Source organism: Megalopta genalis, chromosome 10 (genome assembly GCF_051020955.1).
Source record: "Megalopta genalis isolate 19385.01 chromosome 10, iyMegGena1_principal, whole genome shotgun sequence".
NCBI lineage: Eukaryota > Metazoa > Arthropoda > Insecta > Hymenoptera > Halictidae > Megalopta > Megalopta genalis.
The window spans coordinates 9,468,984-9,491,451 of NC_135022.1; the positions used below are offsets into that span (position 1 = coordinate 9,468,984).

At 28.3% G+C, this 22,468-nt stretch overlaps 2 protein-coding genes across 10 annotated transcripts; one reads left to right on the plus strand and one right to left on the minus strand.

The window, feature by feature from the left end:
• Positions 1–388: 388 nt before the first annotated feature.
• On the plus strand, positions 389–9,192 carry GluRS-m (putative glutamate--tRNA ligase, mitochondrial). Of its 3 annotated transcripts, none has more exons than XM_076524957.1 (10): positions 389–735; positions 845–1,079; positions 1,447–1,642; positions 1,727–1,941; positions 2,046–2,268; positions 2,452–2,612; positions 2,679–2,842; positions 2,905–3,062; positions 3,133–3,231; positions 7,117–9,192. In XM_076524957.1, exons 1-9 carry the CDS (start codon positions 636–638, stop codon positions 3,211–3,213), a joined length of 1,533 nt encoding a protein of 510 aa, XP_076381072.1. In that variant the 5' UTR covers positions 389–635; the 3' UTR covers positions 3,214–3,231; positions 7,117–9,192. The 3 variants fall into 3 exon arrangements, with proteins under 3 accessions (XP_076381072.1, XP_076381071.1, XP_076381070.1); XM_076524956.1 differs by lacking the exon at positions 7,117–9,192 and adding an exon at positions 4,069–5,648; XM_076524955.1 differs by lacking the exon at positions 7,117–9,192 and having other exon boundaries at positions 3,133–3,271.
• Positions 3,846–22,170, minus strand: LOC117222751 (diacylglycerol kinase eta). Of its 7 annotated transcripts, none has more exons than XM_033474644.2 (22): positions 22,031–22,170; positions 20,043–20,247; positions 19,562–19,698; positions 19,178–19,269; positions 18,970–19,100; positions 18,475–18,643; positions 18,286–18,388; positions 16,429–16,751; positions 15,916–16,230; positions 15,671–15,822; positions 15,320–15,569; positions 14,818–15,188; positions 14,341–14,666; positions 13,930–14,224; positions 13,570–13,797; positions 13,355–13,457; positions 12,998–13,267; positions 12,641–12,935; positions 12,132–12,455; positions 11,888–11,983; positions 11,688–11,819; positions 3,846–11,618 (listed from the first exon to the last, which is right to left on the minus strand). In XM_033474644.2, the coding sequence occupies exons 2-22, from the start codon at positions 20,194–20,196 to the stop codon at positions 11,328–11,330; spliced, it is 4,557 nt and encodes a 1,518-aa protein (XP_033330535.2). In that variant the 5' UTR covers positions 20,197–20,247; positions 22,031–22,170; the 3' UTR covers positions 3,846–11,327. The 7 variants fall into 7 exon arrangements, with proteins under 7 accessions (XP_033330535.2, XP_033330533.2, XP_033330534.2 ...); XM_033474642.2 differs by lacking the exon at positions 22,031–22,170 and adding an exon at positions 20,659–22,005 and having other exon boundaries at positions 16,429–16,748; XM_033474643.2 differs by lacking the exon at positions 22,031–22,170 and adding an exon at positions 20,659–22,005 and having other exon boundaries at positions 14,341–14,657.
• Positions 22,171–22,468: the final 298 nt, after the last annotated feature.

A 22,468-nucleotide genomic window follows, 5' to 3' on the forward strand; every position in this document is an offset into this window, starting at 1 on the left:
TTTAATATTTGATAGATGACTCATTGCTCGATATTTTTTTTTTAAATTATAAGGTATAGTAAAGAATCTTTAAGAAATAACAATTTTGTTATTTAATAACCAATACCAATATATGACTAATAATAATATATCATTGATAATATCATTATCAATAATAGTTTATTATAACCCAATTTATGTTCAGTTTAATTCCACTGGTTCAGGATTGGTTCAAATTTCTTGGTACAATAATTATATATCAACAATATACAGTAAATGTGAAAATAAAATTTGTCCGATAAGAAAGAAATGTGCTAGTATAAATTATTTTATATGCTATTGAAAATAAAAATGATAAAGTAGATCATCATATATGTAGGTATATGACATAAATACATATGTATATATGTGAAAGTGCACACATTATGTAAAAAGCAGTGCGAGCGAACTTACTACATATATATGTACATATACTCATGCTTCTGGTAACCTATTCATATAAGTTATAGGAGTATTTTAAATAAATAGTGTATTAAAAAAATAATCTGCAAAACGCAGTAATACGTAACGAATTATATTATATGCGACTGTCGTTTAGTATAAAATAATATCAATGACATTTAAATGACGGAAATATAATTTTAGTTTTGGATAAAATGCATCGAAATTTATTTCGTATATCGAGTATTTCAATTTTGCAAAAACGTTTCTTCAAGAAGGATCAAGTAAGAGTTAGATTTGCACCAAGTCCAACGGGTATGTAACATGGTTAATACTTTTGAATGAACAATTGTATGCGGAGAGATATTTTTGTGTTATGTTTAAAATGTTGATCGTTGAGATAGAACTTTTTTTTTGAATACAGGTTTATTGCACCTGGGGGGTCTACGAACTGCATTGTATAATTATTTATTTGCACGGGCTAACAATGGTACGTTTATTTTACGAATTGAAGATACAGATCAAAGTAGATGCATACAAGGAGCAATGAAGAAGCTTTACAATGATATGCTTTGGTCTGGAATTATTCCCGATGAAGATCCTATAAGAGGCGGACCTGCCGGGCCATATATTCAATCAAAACGACTTGATTTATACAAGTATGAATAGTTATTTGTTTACTTGATATATTCAGTATTATATCGAACCTATCATCCGCAAGTTTTATTGGACTTTCTGTACAGATTATTTGGATAATTTCATGGTCAAAATATAGGAAGATCAGCAAGCGTTTGCTGTGTTAAACGTTCTTAAAATAAAAATATATGTTGTAGTTTATAATTAAAATTTTAATTCACTGTAAAAACATAGCTTAGGTCAGTAGAATAACATATTATACCATTTTATGTAAATGGAATTATATACTCTTTAATGTTATGTTTATAGCTCAATTATGGTTAAACGATTCTTAAGAAAAATGCTTGAATGTAATATGAAGATCTTAATGTACCATTGATTAAATTACAGAGAAGAAGTACTTAAACTTTTAAGTAATCAATCTGCATATTACTGTTTCTGCACAGAAAGCAGACTGCAATTATTGCGGAAAGAAGCTTTGAAGTGCAGGCAAGTGCCCAAATATGATAACAGATGTCGACATTTAAGTAGTAATGAAATAAAAGAGAAACTTGATAAAGGACATCCATACTGTATTAGATTTAAGGTAGCGTACAAATAATTTTGAATACTATAACTTTAATAAATTGAGTTTTAGAAAGGGTCCTAAATCCATGTTCCTAATCTGTAGTTATCATCTACACCAGAATGTTTTGATGATATGATATATGGTGAAATAATCCATGATATTGCAAAAATTGAGGGTGATCCAATTATTATTAAATCAGACGGTTATCCAACTTATCATTTTGCAAATGTTGTCGATGACCATTTTATGGAAATAACCCATGTGTTACGAGGTATTGAATGGCAAATATCTACACCTAAACATTTGATGATGTATAAGTAAGTTTAAATATGTATAAAAGATACTACATTACAATTAATTGAGCAGAATTGAATAAATTATAATCTTAAAGAAAATAATAAAAATAATAAAATTATTACAGAGCATTTAATTGGACACCTCCCAAATATGGACATTTACCTTTAATATTGAATTCTAACGGAACCAAATTATCAAAAAGACAAAACGATATACATATTGAATTTCTTAGGTCGCAAGGAATTTTTCCATTGCCAGTTATAAATTATGTTATACATGCTGGTGGTGGTTTTGATAACAAAGGAGGCACCGAGTACATTCACAGCTACGAGGAGTTAATTAAGCAAGTAAATATTAGTCTGTTAAAGTTAATAATTAGTTAATTAAAGTTCTGTTATTGCAGAATTTGGATCTTAATATGTATGTCATCCAACTAATAAGTCACAAGCCTCACTATAGATTTGTATCGTGCAACTAATAAGTGCTTTTATTACTTTATTGTTTTGCACATCAATTTTTTATTTTTTCAGTTTAATATTTCGAATATAAAAGTGGCCTCTAATAAGCTTATACCTGAAAAACTGTTACAATTTAATAAATTAGAAATTTCAAAGCTACTGGCAAATGAAAAGAATAATAAATTCTTGGTAGAAAGAATTAAAGAGCTAATCATAAACGCATTTCCAGATAGGTATGTACACTAATTGTAAATCTTTATTCCTTATTAGTGTATGATGTAGCCTCAACATTGCTTTAGGGAAGCGGATAGAAGTTTACAATTAGATGATCATCATATATGCTCAGTATTGAAATGGGGACAGAATAGAATATATAAATTAACTGACCTGGTATCTCCAGAGTTATCCTTTTTATGGATAGTACCACCAACTACGCCTGACAATATTCAATTGGAATGTTTAGGTATAAATTAGATTTAGTAAAAATCTTTACATAATTAAAGAGATTATTTCTTTTTGTTACAGATATGCTAAAAATATTAAACACGGAATTAATTGAAACTGACATTCATAATTTTAATAAGACATGGATCAATAATTATCTTAAAGAGTTTGCTAATGAGCATAAAATTCCCTTCGCAACATTGATGAAGGTTTTACGTGGTATTCTTAGTGGTTTAAAGGTGATTTTTGCCTAATCATTGATACAGTTTTAGAATACTTTGTATGTAATGTATATTGTAATATTTTTAGGAGGGTCCACCTGTAGGAGAAATGATAGAAATTTTAGGAAAAGATACCACATTATTAAGGATAAACCGATGTATTTCTTAAAGCTGATCAACATCATTTGTAAGTTTCTAATTAATATAAAATTTTGAGAACAACCGTATTAAGTACCTATTTATTAATTATACCTAGCAATTACTATATATTAGCATACGGTAATGTATAGAATTAGATATCTAGTCAATTTTTTTTATTACTTATGACATTTATAAATACCATAAGAGATTGTACATTTTTATACAAATTACATTAAAGTATGTATTGTAAAGATAATTAAGGGGGATATATTTATATTATTTTATTTTATTATTACTTCAGATAACTGAACGCATTATCTGGGTAAATTCTTTGATAAAATTATTATTTGAAAAGTCATTCAATAATGTAATCAACTATGATATATTTATTTTTATTATTTCATATTATTAGGATTAAAACCTATAATAAATGTTTTAATATAGACAAATAAAGTCGGTCGTAATTTTGACGTATTCAATAGTTTCTAATATAAATACCAAGATATCTACATATAAATATGTCTCCTTTCATTTTAATAAAATTGGATAATAATGAATAATAATCTATGAAATCTATGAAATAAGTATTTTTAATTGAGCAAATACTTGAATGATTTTAAACGTACAAGTTCTGGTTAATAATTCTTTAAATACTACTACTTCGATACCGAATATTTATTTTTACATGAATAAAAGACATTACATAAGTTTTCTTGTTATAATAAATTTAATTAACAATATAGAAGTTTTGTGATAAATATTTGATTTACAATATTTAACTTAATAATATTAAATGTACATTGCTTAGATAGAATTTGAGAAATTATGCCATTTCGATTTTCTTAGTAATCATAATTTACCAATGTGTAAAATATGATTTTAGGTATAGTAAACCACATTTTTTCCAACATTCAAGTAAGTCGTAAATACAGATGTAAAGGTATAATTATACTTGTTCTATAAGGCATACCTGCATAGAAAATATTTGATTTTCTAATTTAAAATTTCATCGCTCGAAATTAGGGAAAGTTGCCTAAATGGAACACAAAAGTGTAAAGAAGTAATTATTAAAAACAGTCGCCTCATTCAAGTATAATTTTATAACTGATATACTTCAAAGTTATAACTCTTACATTTTTCGAAGATACATAACAATGTATACAAAAAATATGTGTATTGAATGACATCACATAGTAAGAAGTAAAAAGAGTTACAAATACCGCTACACATTTTAAAATATATACTAAAATATACTAAATGTATAAAAAAAAAACATCCATGTAAGTTATGGAAATGTTACAATGATTATTATAATATCAACACCGAGTAAACTTATTTGTAAGTAGTAACAGCTTCATATTATTATAGAGAGTGCTATTTATCACAGCTTAAGTACTTTGTAAACCTAAAAGAAACATGAATGTCCCTAATTTAATTTGTTTATTGTTTTACGCGAAATATACAGAATCTACAAGTTCAGGTGGAAATAAGTATATGCATCTGTATGTAGCTTGAAAGAATTTTCCTGTATACTAAAATGAAACAAAATAAAATGAATTAGCATATCAAGTTGTGAGGAAGGACATAAATTAGCATATTAAAACTTCATGGTTACATTAAAAATAGAAGAGATCATTTGTACGAGAATGCATATAATTAAAGATAATGCATTTACTTTTAATTAAAAAATTACAATAAATTTGTATTTCTTATAAAGGTGATTCTAAAATATAAGTATTCTTTACATGTAGGAAAATGATACTCAATACGAAAATACATCATAATGGTTGACACCTAAATATGCAGTATACATAATAAAGAGTCTGTAATGCTTAATTGTCTATTTTTATAAAGACATTAAAGAAAATCGGTTTATTACGTTTCGATGAATTTATTTTTGTTTCAAAAGTATTGCTTTATTGAAGTAGATTTTCAGTGTATGGTATAGAAACACATAATTACTACAAATAAGTAATATAAAAAATAAAAAGTTAAGAAATTATTCCATTCAGTTTTATAATTTGTTTCAGTATAAATAACAAGTAATGAATATTTAATTTCGTATTGGTCGATTTAGTATTATAATATTTCTTTAAAGGTAAATATTGACAATATGGATAGGTTGATGAATGTTTTAAGCAGAATATATAAAGTTTCTATTTGTTTAAAGTGTTGGATTTCTTCAGAAAAAACTCATTCATAAAAAAAAATTGAGAAGATCAGAATCAAATGTGTCCATCAACAATTAATTCATAAAACGATAATTCTATTAATTCCATAATATAATAATCTAATTTATATACGTTCTATACATATCTCTATGTATGTATAATTACGTTTACTTTTAAGTATATACATATATAGGCATTTTATTACTATATGTGCTTTATCAAAGATTTTTTTAAAGTCTGTAAAAATGTAAGTCTGTATAATGTAAAAATAAATGCAAAATGAGGAGAAGAATCAACGAATAGTACCTATTGACTAATTAATTTATAAAACGTATAAGTAACGTATGAAACAATTCAAATTAAAAAGTAATATTCAATTTTATAATAAACATTTATTAAAATTTGTATACACAATAGACATTTATTCTGAACGCGCGCGCGCATAATGAAACTTTACAAATACATTTACTGTGTTTTATGTATCTTGTTCTATGCAATTGATACTGTGATATAATATGCTATGTTTACGATATCTTTCAGCTTTTCATGAAATAAAAATTTGAAAAATTAAATTGAAGTAAATTGAAAAATTCATTTTTGCAAAAAATTAATAATCAATAAATAAGTAATGCGCAATCGATTTGTGTTAATTTAATAAACATATATCCTTGCCTTGTTAGAAGAAAATTCAATGGTTACTTATTAATAATTTTGATAAAATTACTAATGTAACATAATTAAAAAATTTGAGAAAGCTGTTGCTAAATTGTTCATTTACAGACAAAATAAGTGCAGTAGGTTCAAAATGAGGCTTTTCCTCTGGTTGTTGGACCATCCATCGCTCGATAGTTACATGACTACCCTGTTTATTATATTTATTATTTTTCTTTGATTTACTACTGTGCCTACTATTATTTTTATATTAGAAATGTCATTATATATAGTAACTATAACAGTGTACATAAGACTAGCATGTATCCTGAATACTTTTATATTTTTTGTCATAAATTGTGAATTATAACATTGCTTTGAAAAGTTTCTATAAATATATATGATAAGATATATTTAAGATAGATTGATTTAACTTCTAATAATAATATGGAGGAATGAGAATTAAGTAATACTGATACAAAGAAATTTGTTAATTAACAATATGTACATTTACAAGATAAACTCTTAGTTATCACCGAATCATAGATATTTAATTTATTTACGTAATGAAATTATTATTGAAAGTTTCGAATAACAAGTTATATGTATTTTGTATTCCGAACATAAATGCATAGGTTTATGCTTCTTTGATATTTTTGTCTTCAATACCACAAAACTGTCTTGAGAATAAAAATACATTGATTATAGTTTATTGTAACTTTAGGAGATTTTTTAAAATGTTCTTTTTAATTACATGCACGTTTTAAATATTTCCTTATGATTTAAAACATGTATCATTGTTATTTTTAAGAAATATATCTCAGAGATATTAGGTGCATAAATATGAAATTACAACTGAACGTTTAACATTTTACAATACTGTCATTATACTATTATTTGAATACAACATATAAGTTTTGATATAGTCTTAAAGAAATATCACATGCAAATTATTTTTATGATTTACTGTTGCTTACAATATTAAATGTACAATGTGGAATGCATAATATAATTTTGTAGTTAGTATATTTTAGCATGTCTCTGTTAAGTAAATACCATCCACATATATGAGATTAGAAAATCTAAGGTAGGCACTTTTGTCCTTTCAGGTTTACATTGGAATGCGAATGTACATGTATATACGAAAGAATCGACTAGTTTTTGTGGTATAGATTGAGCATCCGGTAACATTCGAAAAGACAAGGCGTAATAAATGAAGCACTACATCAAATTGTATAGTCATGAAAGGGTTTCAAGTTACACATTGTTAACAGTTTATTCTAAAGTGTACATTATAAAAAGAAGTTTATGACACTGAGAAACAGTTTAACTGCCCTCCATTTTCTTTAGATATCTATATTGAAATTTGTAATACTTTTTTCTTTTTCATTTCTTTTGTTACAAAAACCTCCCGAATCATTTGAAGAATTTCTTTCCTTAATTTGGATCGAATAATACATTAGTATGTTCATCCATTTACAATGTGATACATTTGGTATGTATCTTAAGTGTATGATGTGCGTTACTATTTTAAATTATTGATTTTTTTTTCTTTATCGATTTTGTTCATATATCGATAAGGGAATATTTATGTGTTAAGTATAAACAAATATAGAAATTGGTAAATGTTCGTAGCCTACATAAATCTGTATGTATAACACGACTACCCGGAAGTACAGTAAGGGACAAAAATGATTAGAAAACGTCTGGTATCTTTTTCTCATATTATATAGGGAATATTGTAAAAGTTCATATATGAGATTAGAAGTTATCTTATCATCTGTGCATTACTTTGAAATTTGAATAGATCGTATCTATTATTATTTAAGAAAAATAATAATATATTATTATAATTATTACTGCGTAAGTAATTTAGAAATGTAATATTAAACATATGTAATATTCAGTATTCGATGCTTCCACATAATAATAAAGAAACCACTTTGAAAAATCATGAAATTATAGAATAAGATGTAAATTTTGCGCTCAACATTAATGGTAAAAGATACATAGACGATAAATAATTGAAATAGGGGCAGTGCCAATATCAAAAGGGCAGTGCCTGTGTGACCTTAAGATGGCAAATTATGTGGTAACATAGTGAGAATGTGCATAGGAAACATGTACAAATATGTAGCAAATGTGCAGTCACTTGTAGACTCATACGTGACACATACATGCAGACAGGCACAGACACCCATTTATAAACACATGCACACAAAAGGAGAACCAACATTGCAACTTTATCAGTCTATGAAACAATTAAATTTGATACAAAGGAAATTGGCTAACGTAGCCTGTGTCTACACCTTTCTAAAAATGGTACAGTATTTAACTAAAAACAGGTACAAACGGAGACATCAAGTCTCCAAACGATTCACCCATAGGCAGTACTGATAGGTAAATCTTTCAGACATAATGATTGTTTTTCTCGATTATTACTTCACTGGTACAATACTTGTTTATCCCATGTTAACTATCTCCGATATTGTAAGTTGAGTGTTATTTGAATAGGATGGGTAACTCTACTTTTATCACCAGTGCTGAAGTCGAGTAATTAAGACGTCTCAGCATTTGAAAATCTGGCATAGTATTATGATAAAGAACATGAGTCGAGTAGATGTCAGAAGATGTAGGCATACTGTTGAAGATATACAGAATTATATAATTTATTAAATACGTTGTCTTAATCGTAAATTTTAGACGATTAATATTTGTGTGAAATTTTATTTCATCTACTCGAGTCAAATTCTAAATAATTAGGTCTTGATCTTTCAAACACTGGACTATTGATAATACCTATCGTTATATTCAACTCAAATTCAATCAGCCGCTCAAGACAACTTTTTCACTACAAGATTACACGGCAAACATGTCTTTTACTTTTATGTTATGCAAGCTTTATTTCAAAACGTATCTACGGATCTACGTATAAAGATGAGAAGTAGAAGGCAGTGTAGCCGAATAATAAATATAGCGAGAATAATCATACAATGTCGTGAGCGGTTAATTGATTTTAATACAACAATTCGTAATATTGCCACTGTTAAGTAGCTAGCAATATTAATCAGTAATAATCAAATTTCTATAAGAGAATTTAATTATAAAACATTGTTATAATAAATATAATTCATTACTAATCATGCCATTTATAGAGAATTTCATAAATGGGATGTTTAATTTAATCATGTTTTATAATGATAACCTTTCCCGAAAGAGCATTTTTTTCATATATTATAGCGTTGAAATTATAATGTATTTTAGAAAGTTTCTTTTTCTTTCTCTTTTCCATTAAATTTGTACATAGTATTTTTATTGCCATCGGCGGGTATTTCATACACGTATTCAATTCTTTATATTATTATTATTATTATTATTATTATTATTATTATTATTATTATTACCGTCATCTTATTTATGTGTTTGACGTGTACGACTGTATTGATTTAGTGTCACTTTCATGTAATTACGTTATGATAAACCCATATTTTCGAGTACTTTTTCAATCGTTCTAAGAAGTTAAATATGGTTACTACCTTAATTAACGTGTATAAAAAAGTCTCAACCACATATTCATAGTATCTATATACAAGATTCTTTTCAAATGTGCACATATGTATATGTATATTACATATAGTACAATGTATGAATTACATTAATAATCTATCATATTTGTATACATAGATTATTAATGCATTATTTATACAATTAGATTGCACGATAGACAAAAAAAATAATGTGAGTCAAATACTGTTCAATGTTCTTGTTTCCCATATTATTAATGCACATTTTCAATTTTTTCAATTTCTTGATTTGTCCAATAAGTACTAATATTCTTTTGGAAGAAAAATTAGGATGTATAGTAAAAAAATATAATTACATATTGTTAATATCTAATAATATTAGGTAAGACCATTTAAAAATGAATATACAAATAAATGTATAAACTAAAATATTCTATACAAATTATATGAATATATGTATAAACAAATTTTAATTTACGTTGATAGATAAAAGCTTTTATTATCTACTATATTGTTGTTTATATTTTTTGTCACAGAATTAACATAAATTGTCTCTGCATTAAATTTTACTCAGCGATCGTTGTTATCGTTGACATTTCATAGTTTTATAAAATGTTTTGAAGTGATTTTTTTCTTCTAAATAAAATATCAAAATCTTTAAAAATGTGAAGATGCATAGTAAAAAAATATTGAAAAAATAATTTTTCGTGTTGACACATAAGTCCATGAATGTATTGCGTATGATTAAAAAATCTTTAGTCATAATATAGAAAAATATCGAATACATCCAGAATAACATATATCTAGATACTTATATATGTTAAAATATGTAAACAACGTGGAATGAAATTTTGTTCATTCGAAGCTTCACAACCAACAAATATTCAATGTTTTTGAATTATTTTTTCATGTAGGATCATTCTTTTTTTCGAAATATTATATATATATATATGTTTAGTTCATGTGCATTTTATGTATACATACATATACATATTTACCTCTTACAACATTAAAGCAGAATTAAAATAACATATGATTTGCTACTAGAATATGTTTCTATAAATTATATAATGAAAGTTCTTTTTATGATTAGGTTTAGAATTTAACTTTTGAATGATAATACTGTTTTGGTTAAACTTAATATTGCAACTGTAACATTTATCAAATGCAAAAACTGAGAAAGATTGGTACAGTATCTTTAAACTTATCTAGAATATTATATTAATATAATACTAGCGTGTTCAATCGTTCTACGATATATAAAACACTATGTAGTAACTTAAATTATAACTTAACAAGACTTTAAATTTTCAAATCATAGTTGATTAATTACTGTATCATGGATGTTAATTCTGGTAACATTCTCTGTGATACGATTTACATTAATTTATTAGGCATGACCATACTACTATTAGAATGGAACTGTTCTCTATTTCCTAAGTTTTTTATAATTTTCCGTTTTTGAGAAGAAGTCAAGTAAATAGTTTGGCACAAATGGCTTTAATTTTTCAAGTACAGCAGCCTAAACATAATTTCCATATGATGTTGCTGTATCACGTAGTGTGCCATTTTGTATCAGAAGTATGCACTGTATATATATATATTATCAGAGAAAATTTTGCATAATGCTATATCTGTTTTCTTGTCACTGAAACAATTTCTATACTACTTCAGCAGCAGTATATTTTTTTAGTCTCAATAGCATTAACGTAAATTCATACTCATAGATATCTTTCTCTTCGCTACGAATTGATTGCATTTTTATAACTTGAAAGAGTCAAACATTTGCCGTATACTTAATTATTTAAATCATGTATCGCTTGTAAGATTCGCTTTACATGCCCTACCTTAGTAATACCAAGTTCCTTGAGATCTCTACGAGCTAATGTTAACAATTCCCTACCTCGTATGTCGTGTGAAACGAATTTGTCAGTGTATTCTCGCAATTGAAGATTCTCTAACCAAGAGCATACTTCTTGAACACCCCATGTAGTGACTTGATCCCGGGCAGGATGCGTTCCAGAATTACCTCCTGAACGCCGGAATTTCAACCAGAACAAACCTCTATGACGATTCTTCTTATCTCCCTATTCGAGCAAAATATTTCATTATAACTTAAAAAGTTAAAAAATATTACGCCAAGTTAAAGGGCCTACCAGATCATCTGACGGCAGATTTTGTAGATATACTAGTCCTGTGCCTCCTTCGTCAAATATACACTTTTTCAATTCTTGTTCCATGTTGGCCAACGAAAAAGATAACTTATTTTCTAAATCTTCTCGCAATCTCTGCATTGTTTAAATTTCGAATTTAACAAATTAATTATGGTTAAAATGTTGAAATAAAGAATACTTACTAAATTATATGCCTTATCTCTAAGTAATTCACAAGAGTCTTCGTAAAGTTGCCTTGCGCTTGAAACCAATTCTGTTACGACTGGTCTTAAATTGGTCTGGTAAAATATATTATATAATTAATAACAATGAGGTATAGAATAATAAGCAGTATTTGAGTAATTTCAAAGAATAAGAGATCTAAATACAATTGTAAATAAAAAGCGCTAATTAATAAATTCTAATGTAATAAATGCTACTACTAACTCCCTGTAAAATTTTTCCATCTGGATGTACTTGTTCAAGTGCCTGATCTGTACGAGTTGCAACTTGATATAAATCTGGTTCTAAACTTGGATGCGATATAATGAGCAGTTTCACCCATTTAACTAAAGTTGTAACCACTTCAATGAACCCAAGCAAAATATACATTTCTTCATCATTTAAATGTGATGGTTTAGAATGTGTTATTAAACTGGATTTAGATTGTGAGTGCAATTGTGCACTACTTAATGTAGATGTTGATTGAGATATTGCAGTCAGTGTACTACGTTGTTTTTCTTCCCACGTTCTTAACGATGTCTCAAGAGCCTAAAAAATATTTATGTTTATGTTATGCCTATGCTACAGATCGAGTCTTATCATGCGACCAATAGACATATTTTCTTTAAAAATGAACAAAAATGGACTACCATTTAATTCAGGACTATATGTGTATTATTAATACTTTTGCTAATACATTTATTATTAGTATATTATCATATTATTTTACTTACCCTATTTCTATAAAGCATTTGCATACGATTTTTGTGTATGATGCGTATAATTCCAGGTGGTTGAATCCAAGCTTCACCGTCAACCTGTATAGGTACTCCTTCGTCACCCAGAATGTTAATTTGAACCGTTTGACATTGTGCGATTCTGTGATGTTGCAAATTAATAAGTCTTGATGCAGCCATTTGAACAGAACCAAATACTGCAACAACTTCTAGTATACGGTCATCAAATGATGGTGCCAAAAACAAATCTCCTTCCTTGGTGCCACCCCAAAAATTCGTGCCACCCATAAAACTATCAAATTTTAATTAGTTGAAAGATTTATAAAAATACACATTTCACACTCATATACATACCTTGGAATATTTAATACAACAATGCCTTGTAGAGAAGGTAACGGTATGCGTTGACCATCACATTCTAGTTGCACTCTTTGTTCGAGATTCTTGTACGTTTTTTGTAACCACTGTTTAGATCCTAGTACACCATACCACATATAATTTTTAGCACGCGATCGACATTTCTCTGGATGTTCTTCTCTCTTATGATGAAAATCGAGACTAATTTTAGCATCTATGCCAATACCAAAATAATTGTTCATAACACAACGTTCGAAATAGCCTTCCCTGGAAGTGAAATAATTACAATGTAATACAATTCAAACAGTATATTAAAATAGGGTAAATCGATGTAACATACTATACGATACTTACATTAGAGTTTCATCCGGATCCATCAATGGTGACACTGCTGCGCAAAGTGCATCTGCATTTGCAAGTAGTGCTTGACTAATGAGACCTGTTCCGCCACTAACATCTATAAACGTTTTAAATATTAATTTAAAATGTAATATGCTAACGTGTCGAACGAAGCTAGAATAACACTACTATCACAGTTTTGTAATATTTATAAAGTGTAAAATACTTACTGGGCCACATAGACAATTGAACTAATGGATTAATAATCGGTAGTTTTTTTGCATCTTCAGTTTTATCGAAAGATTTTACTCTTTCATGACGTAAACTCGCATTAGAACCACCAAACCGCGCAGCTGTAGCTGCTAAGGAAACAACTTCTGACGCTTTTAATAAGCTGCCGCTGCTAATTCGACGAGTTGCTTGAGGAGAAAAGCCAGATTCTGGCAATTCTACGCTTACTATATTTAAATACAATTAACCATTAATTTCACATTATTTAAATGTAATAAAAAAGAATAAACAATAAATACAGCTAAGTAGTTTACAGAAACTTTTGTAGGTATGAATGTATAAATAAATAAATAACTTACATTTTTCCATACTTTCACCATTATATCGCCGTAAATACGGACTCATTTTGTATGGTGTATCTGAATCATGTTGACTTTCAATGGACATTGATGGACTCGGAGGATTAATAATAACACTTATTGTAGGTGGAAAATTATTAGGTTTTTCGTTTGTTGGAGTGGTGTCCGAAGATACGGTAAAGCAACAAACTGGACTTAATAAATCAGACGCTTTAATATCTTGGGAGTCTTTAGATTTCACACCATCTAGTGTACTTTGTTCGGGTGATCCTAATTTAAGCTTGGCTTTACTATTCTACAGAAGGACAGTGCGTAACTGTTAGTTTTTAATTTAGTCAACATTAGTTAGTTAAAATTATGTTTAAAAAAATTGAATTTGAGGTATTAAAATAAAGTATATGTTTAACTCACCTCTCTTTCTGTAACTGTGAAAGTTTTTATTTGTTTTTTAAATGATCTCCTGGCGATATCGTTGCCTTCTACAAACTGAGCTAAACTACAATACTTCTGTGGTTTCTCTATTTGCTCAGACTCTAAACATTCTCTTACAGAATCATATTTTTCCCCAATCATCGTGCTTATCAAATCTTGCCCGAGAGAACTTAAATCATCAATTAAACTCTCAGAATTTTGTACTTCGCTGGTAAACATTTCAGAATTGTCAGGAGAATCGATGTGCCCAATTTCAGAGCTGTCAGATCTTTTTGTGGAGTCAAATATGTCACTACCTATACGAACTGGAATAATTAGGACAAGTTATCTATAAAATGTATAGAACATTGTTTGAAATGAGCTCTTATAGACTAAAACTGTTAATTTTCATCATGCAAAATTATCTGTAATATCCTTGCTGACTTAGAATTTAGAAAATTCTCCATATATACTTACCAATTTCACTTTCACTATTTCGGATTCTATAACTTTTAAAATCCAAAGTATCGGAAATCATGCTGTCTGTACTAGCAATACTATTACTACAACTACCTCTAGTTGTATCTATTTTACTTCTGTTTTCGAACTTTTGTTCGTGTTCCGGTGATATAAGCCGAGAATGAATTGAATCTGTATCAGGGGAAATCATTGTATCTTGCATGGTAGTGTCATCCGAAGGCGAACTTGTATCAAAGTTTGTTCTTGTAACGCTTGTTTGAAATTCTGAAGACCCTTCTATATTATTAGATTCGTGTTGATAATTAGACACATTAATATCTGTTTCTTGTTGAGTATAAACAGATATAGACTCATGGAAATTAAACGAGCTGAAAAGATGTTAATGAATATCAGGATTTTTAATATATACGTATACTTTACAAATTTTATCAAGTTGAATATAAGGAAGTGATTTTAAATGTTATCGAGTTAAATACAACATAGAAATAAATATATCTACCCATGTGGTAAATTCTCACTATTTCTTCTACTGTCAGCGAAACCATCAGGAGCAGGTAATGTTAATAACTCTTCAGGCTGCGAATCTCTTCTAAGATCTGGCATTGGACTTAAAGAAGCCACATTAGGAGTAGGACTAAGATTACATGCTGAATCTTCTGTATTTTTTATAGATTCTATTAACGGCCCCACAGATAAGATTTCACTATGATCAACTTTTAAACCAGGAATATCCATTTGTTGTTTCTTATCTATAATATAGGATTTTTCATCATAAATATTTTATGCTGCAACGTATTTAAAAAGAGATAAAACAAATTTTTTTTCAATTAATCTATTATATAGGACTTACTTGATACAGAATTTAAGATTGTAGTATCATCCAATGAAACAGTTACATCTGTTGTTTTGGAATTATATTTAGTGTGTGTATTAATATGATCATCTATGGTCAATTGTGAATACTCTATAAGATGTCTTATAAATCTTTTTAAACTATTCGCTCTATAATCACGTGAAAAATTAATAAACATATTTATTATTATTTTTAATCTTAATTCATACTTTATTTAATTTTAAAGATTCTATATAACATACCTTGTCATTACAGTTTCTTTCTCTATGAAACGTCTTCCTCTTAAAACCTTTTTTAAATTCGTTATGTCTTTTTCTGGTTTCTCTAGCACACCTTTTTCATAGTTTTCAAGCGGTAAAGATGCATCAGCATTTAGGGTATTATTATCTATCTCATCAGTATATTCATTCAAATATCCTCCTTCTTTGCATAATGTTTGTAAAAACAAATCAAGCTTCTGCTGAAGTATCTTACACTTATCTTCCACCTGTTGGTCCTTTAAATTTATATTTTCTACTATATGTGACGCAAAATCTTTTACTGTGTCACACAAAATTCTAAAAATAAATAATTTTTAAGTGCTTCACATTTAACACAATTTATTGCACCAAATATTAATATATAAATTATAATGCGACTATAAAATTTTTAATATTTTTATCTCGTTATTTCACAAATTTATTCTTGATTACTACTTGTTGCATAATTTGTTTATGTTGCATGTTTGTATATACGGTTCATTGCAGAATACTTACTGAATACTAGATAAATCTACATCGTCCTGGTCTGACTGTAAAATGTTTGTTACATGAGTAATAACACTGTTCTCATATTGATGGGCGATACTGGACTTTAAAGATGTATCGGATCGACTTAAAGCAGTTTTATGACATGGCAAAGATATGCTACGCTCAAAAGTCATAATACTCCATCGATCAAGCATTTTTGTGCCTGCTTTCTCATACTTTTCTAATAACTGGGGTAAATGAGTATCATCATCACAAGAAGACCCCCAACCCAATACACGTGCCAGATCATTTCCTGTTCCCAAAGGTAAAACTCCAACTTGGCACTGCTTCTATTTCAAAGTTTGAAGCAACAAATGTTTTTATTAGTGATATCAAGCGAAATTCACGTTCAAGAACATATTACAATGATGCAAATATGTCCCACTGATTTTATAGTAATAGTACAAGCAACTAATAGCAATGTTACATTTTTATATTTTATTTGCTTGTTACATAATCTACAGTGCAAAGAAAACTGAAATGTTCCAATTATAAAATATTATATTTTAAATTACACATCTCTTTAATTCCTTATATATTAATTTTATTAAATGTTTTGTTTTAACAATAAATTATTCATAACGTTTAAGTTTCCTGCACAACTAAAATAAATTATAGCAGTAAAGATAGAAACCTAAGCTAAAATAAAATGAAATACGTTAATTAAATTTAATATTACTTTGTGTGAATCTAGAGACTAATTATCTGTTTGATTAGATTTAATATGCTATTAAATAGCATAAAATATAATTGTCAATATGCTAAACAGAAATTTCATAATAAATCGCAAAATGTCTAGTATAAACATGTGTATGATATATCATGTCACTAATTATTTAAATTTAAAATTATGTACATTACTGTATTATTTATCACTGTAACAGACCTGAAGAAACTAGTATAACAAATAAAAAATTCAGACAATTAAAAATGTCTATGTGAGATTAAAGAAAAAAAAACAGTAAAGAACAAACAGTTAAAAAACAAATTGTCACATTCAAGAATTATTAAAGAATTCGTGCTTAATTTACACTTACCATCTACAAATAAAGTTAATGAAGCTTCACGCATACAAAGAATCCTAATGCATAAACACCAGTATCATCTGAAATAAAATTATAAAAGAGACACGCCATGCTGTTTAAAATATTAAAGCTTTTCGTGAACATTTACTTAAATCTTCTATAAAATTCAAGAAACAGTATCCAAGAAAATTTGAAAAATATATATATTTTACTATATTATATACATATGAAAAGGTACTGTTTCAATTTATCTTCAAAGTTTTGTCACACTGATTACATTTATTCTAAACAGTTCTTACAAAAAATATTTTTTTTTTCATTTTATTTTTATTGCTATATAAAATGCTATATTGTTGATATAAATATGTCTACCGAACATAGTAAAATATGGTAAAAGATATTTCGATTTTCACAGAAGAGTTAAGAAACTTAATTTATTTGAGTACTCTAATATTATAATACCGCAAATATTAAGACATTCTAAACAATGAGAAAAAAGAACAAACATGCGACAATAAAGAACTGATAATCACTTTATTTTTAATTCATCTTACTTATTTTTTTCCTGGTATAGTTTTTAAATATCTTTACAATTGTAATCAATAATCATGCATTTGTAAGGGCATATGACCGTGGTTCAACATTAACTCTATAGAGCATCACAGCTTTTATATAACACAATTTAAGATAAATATATATATATATAAATGTATATCACGTAATAAAAATTCGATTCCATGCATTTAGTTATTATATACAAAACAAAATATAATTCGTCAAATTCATTACTTTTACTTACATGCATTCCTAAACGATCTATCTCAGAAAGAACCCAGCCAACAGATCCATCGCCACTGCACACCAATATTCGAAATGGATCAAAATGACGAAATAATCTCAACCTGTTTACAGTGAGATACCAAATTAAGTCCTTTAAAAAATGGAAATGTATACAAATTTTAAGTATAATTACACAAAAAAATCTTACCCTGGTCCTGGTCCTCCTTTTATTAGATCAAATACTTGTGCAGGATTTAATAATTGTTTAAATCTTCTAAGAAATTTAACGCCTTGATTGTCACCAGATTTACTATTTACAAATACTAAAAGTGGGCTGCATCCAGTAGGTCTAATAGCTTCCCAAGCTTCATCGCTACCTATTAAATTATTAATATTTATATATATTTATATCAAACAATTTTAAATACATTGAATTATACATATGCAAATTTAGCGTAGCAAACGAATATATCACAGTTTGATTAATAAATTAAAATACCAAATTAAAACTTATTACAAGAGTATCCATTCCATAATTTCATATACTTTTTTCTAGAAAGTTGGTGATTCTAAATATTTCATTGAATGTCTTCAATGTCCTATTTACATGAAAGTTCTAATCATCTAATTCATCTTATTACCGATATGATTGCATCTAGTTTTTAATGGGGAAATATGAACGCAGAAATGTTACTAAATTTACCTATACTATGCAATGCTGTAGGAGGAACTACGCTCAATTTAGCTGGTCCTAATGGACATTTAACACTTATGGCAGGTCTGCATGCTGTATGTACTGTAGCTCTACACCATAAACATCTCCAATCTTGAAGTCTAAAGAAGTAGCAGAATAATAATCAGTAAAAGTTTTAAGCATTAAGTGAAACACTTTTTATGAGAGAGCTTCATACCTGAGCACGGAGCCACAAGTTTTCTCACATACAGAACATTTTGAGGATACTGGTAAATTGCCTTCCATCCACTGATGTGGCATAGTAATGTTCTGAGCAAGAAAAGAATTTATTTTACTAATTATGATTATTCTTATAAATAAAGAAATTATTGTAATAAATCATATTTATTGACTTCATTTATGTCGTACGGTCCACTATACGTGTACTTTATCAAAAATTGATAAAGAGAGAAACAGGATGTATTACAAAGGAATGAAGTAACTCGAAGTGAAAGAAATAAAGAAAAGATTTAAACAAAATTTGCATTTCTTATGATAAACCTAAGCAATAAATTAAGTAGTTTATCGCATGCGGAGAACTAATTCTTTTAATTATACGTACCCCATCTTGGTCCTCAATAATGTCCTTGCCAATAGATGCCAATGTAGTCCATTTGCAATTATTTATTGCTTTTATACTACATTGTTTATGAACTTTATATTTACATATTTCACAACTTAATCCATGGGAAGTAACACCTGTCATATATATATAAATATATTAACATAGTTACGTGTTCAAAACACTTATTTTAATTCTAGAATCCGACGTATGAATTTCTTTCTTAATGTTTATTAAAGATTTGATAAAATATTTGTTAACACAGAATATTATGTTTACAAAAAGAATACACTTTTTACCATTCGGTGGCATATTTACTTTTGTTATGTTGAGGTAATAATAGAAATTTCAATTTCAAATATACATTTTATAGCTTTTAATTATAAATACACCTTTGTTATTGAAATTTTTAAACGCTCTGTTTGTATTACACTTGTTAAATTAGTTAAAAGATTAAAAATAGTAGAATACATTTACATACCATAAAGAGTATCTCTGCAAACATTACAATATGTTGGTCTTGCATGACTTGTTGCGTACCACTGGTGATTACCACTAAGCATTTCTGCGATTCCAGAATCTGCCTGGGCACGATTCTCTGTTACTGTTCTTAGTACGTTCAACCAATCTTCCATTTCTTGTCTACTTTTGCCACAGAGAACCAGTGATCGAAACGGAGTTATCACCTGTTATAAAACATACGCAGTTTACCTAATAATCATTGTTAAGCGTTTAACTTTAATAAAGCTATCTTTTATTACAATGTATAAGCATATCATAACATCGGACGTATGCATGGTATATAATTACAAAAGGTATCAATAGATTATAAGAAATAAAAGGCAAATGCACTGAAAGTAATCAATAAATAATTAAGTGCAATAACAGTCTGGTTTGAAATAGACGCACAAAACTATTTAGACTAGTAGTCAAAAGCGTGTAAGTAAATCGTGAATTATGTTGAATAAAAATTAGATTTTGTGCGATATGTACTAACGTAGATGCAACATATATATTAAAAGTAAACTGTCGTGTAATTCTGAGAAAAATAACCTTTCGTTTACATATTATGTATACGATACAAAACGAGATATTACCTTGAATCGAGAACGGATTCTCTGTTGCTTTGATGACATTTGAATTGCAATATTAGACGCATTTGAATTCGTGTAATTTATACGTGTCGTGAATAATTAAAAATGTTACATTGGTACAGCGGATATTAACTTTTGTGTACGCGAGGGGTATCATAGTAAAATACACCGAGAATCAGAATAACCAAAGATAGTTATGCGAGCGACGCTCTTTTCTTCTCCTTTAAGCCATTGCTATGTCCTATTTTCCATGGCGCATGTCATGTCACCTCGTTTATAAATAAGTGTCCAAATGAAAACGACATGCATTGTTGTAGGATCGTATTCTGTGCACGGCTGCTTTTGTCAATGTGTTATTATTCTGTCCGCGAAAGCAGTTCGCAAGGAATAATCATGGATACATCGGAAGAAAGAAATATATCCCGCTTCTCGAGGATATCCATTCAAAAGACGATTGAATAGAATCAAAGCGTGTGTATATTTTAGTTTCAGATATTGATTATCAAAGCAATGTAAATATGAAGCAATATGTGTTTATTAATTAGTTAAATGCAACCATAAACAGCGTATGCGATACCGATTTACGTAGAAAGAATAATAACGCTGCGATAATTGTTGATTTTTTGTTTTAAAAAATAATATAAAGTACAAGACGATTATTTATGTTATAATGAAGGCATTATAAATTATGATGAAACAAATTACAGTTCCTTTAGAAAAACGTTAAACAAAAGAATTCGAGGCAGCAATTTATGATCTACGAAAATTAAGTGAAAAATAACGTTCTTGCAAGCATCGTTATATATTTTTCTCGTTCTTGTGTACACACTTATTTATGTAATGTGAAGAAGAAGGTTAAATATTATCGATAAAAAAGAGAGAAGTGAGTACGTATAAAACAAATAATGTGTTTGGTTCTGTCCAAAATGTGTAAAGCAATCCCGAAAAGATGATTCGATAACTTGATTATAACTAATGGCCTTTGTCATTCGGTAAATTGAACGATCATTTTCGTGGTACGTGTAATTAAATTTTCAACCCCTTTTATCCGGCGCGCTCCGTTTAAATGTCAAGCACTCGTGCCGTACGTCACATGCCTACATTTGCATGCACATGTATACATGCACACGGGTATACATACATTAAATAGCTTAATAGATTTCTTACGAATTGCAACATAAATGAAAAACGCGTCTATAGAACATTGTCAAGCGAATATTCTACGTTGGTTTGGTTGTCAAGTAAACGGTGTACATTAAAAATGATTAATAATCGTTATCACGAAAATGAAACATTTTTGTTGCAGGATACTAGAATGTTGTGCAATTATTTTTCACACTCAGAATTTTACTTCATGATTATTATTATGGTATACCTTCGATACTTTAAAATTCAATTGTCATATTAAAATCTTATGAGAAAAATATGTAGTATGATTTATAAATAAGAATTAAAAGAACATCCCTTAGAATGCTCTAAGGAGCATCCTGTACGAAATAGATTGCGCGTCGCGACGACTGGCGTCAACTGAGCGCTCCTATTAACTCTTTCACGTCCCGATAATGGCGCTAGTGTCGCTTCCCTTAAAATCACATTACGGTGGGTTTACATCCGTCGGTGCTGTTCACAGGAAATAAACGGGAGATGTACATGAAAACGTACTCCGTGCTACAATTCTATAGTCCGTGAGTCTATGACAACATATATGTATGCATTTATGTATGCATGTATGTATGCATATACGGCAGGTTTTTCATGATTTTTCTACCTCTTTCAGCTTTTGCAAGCATCCCCACCATTTTATTACACATCC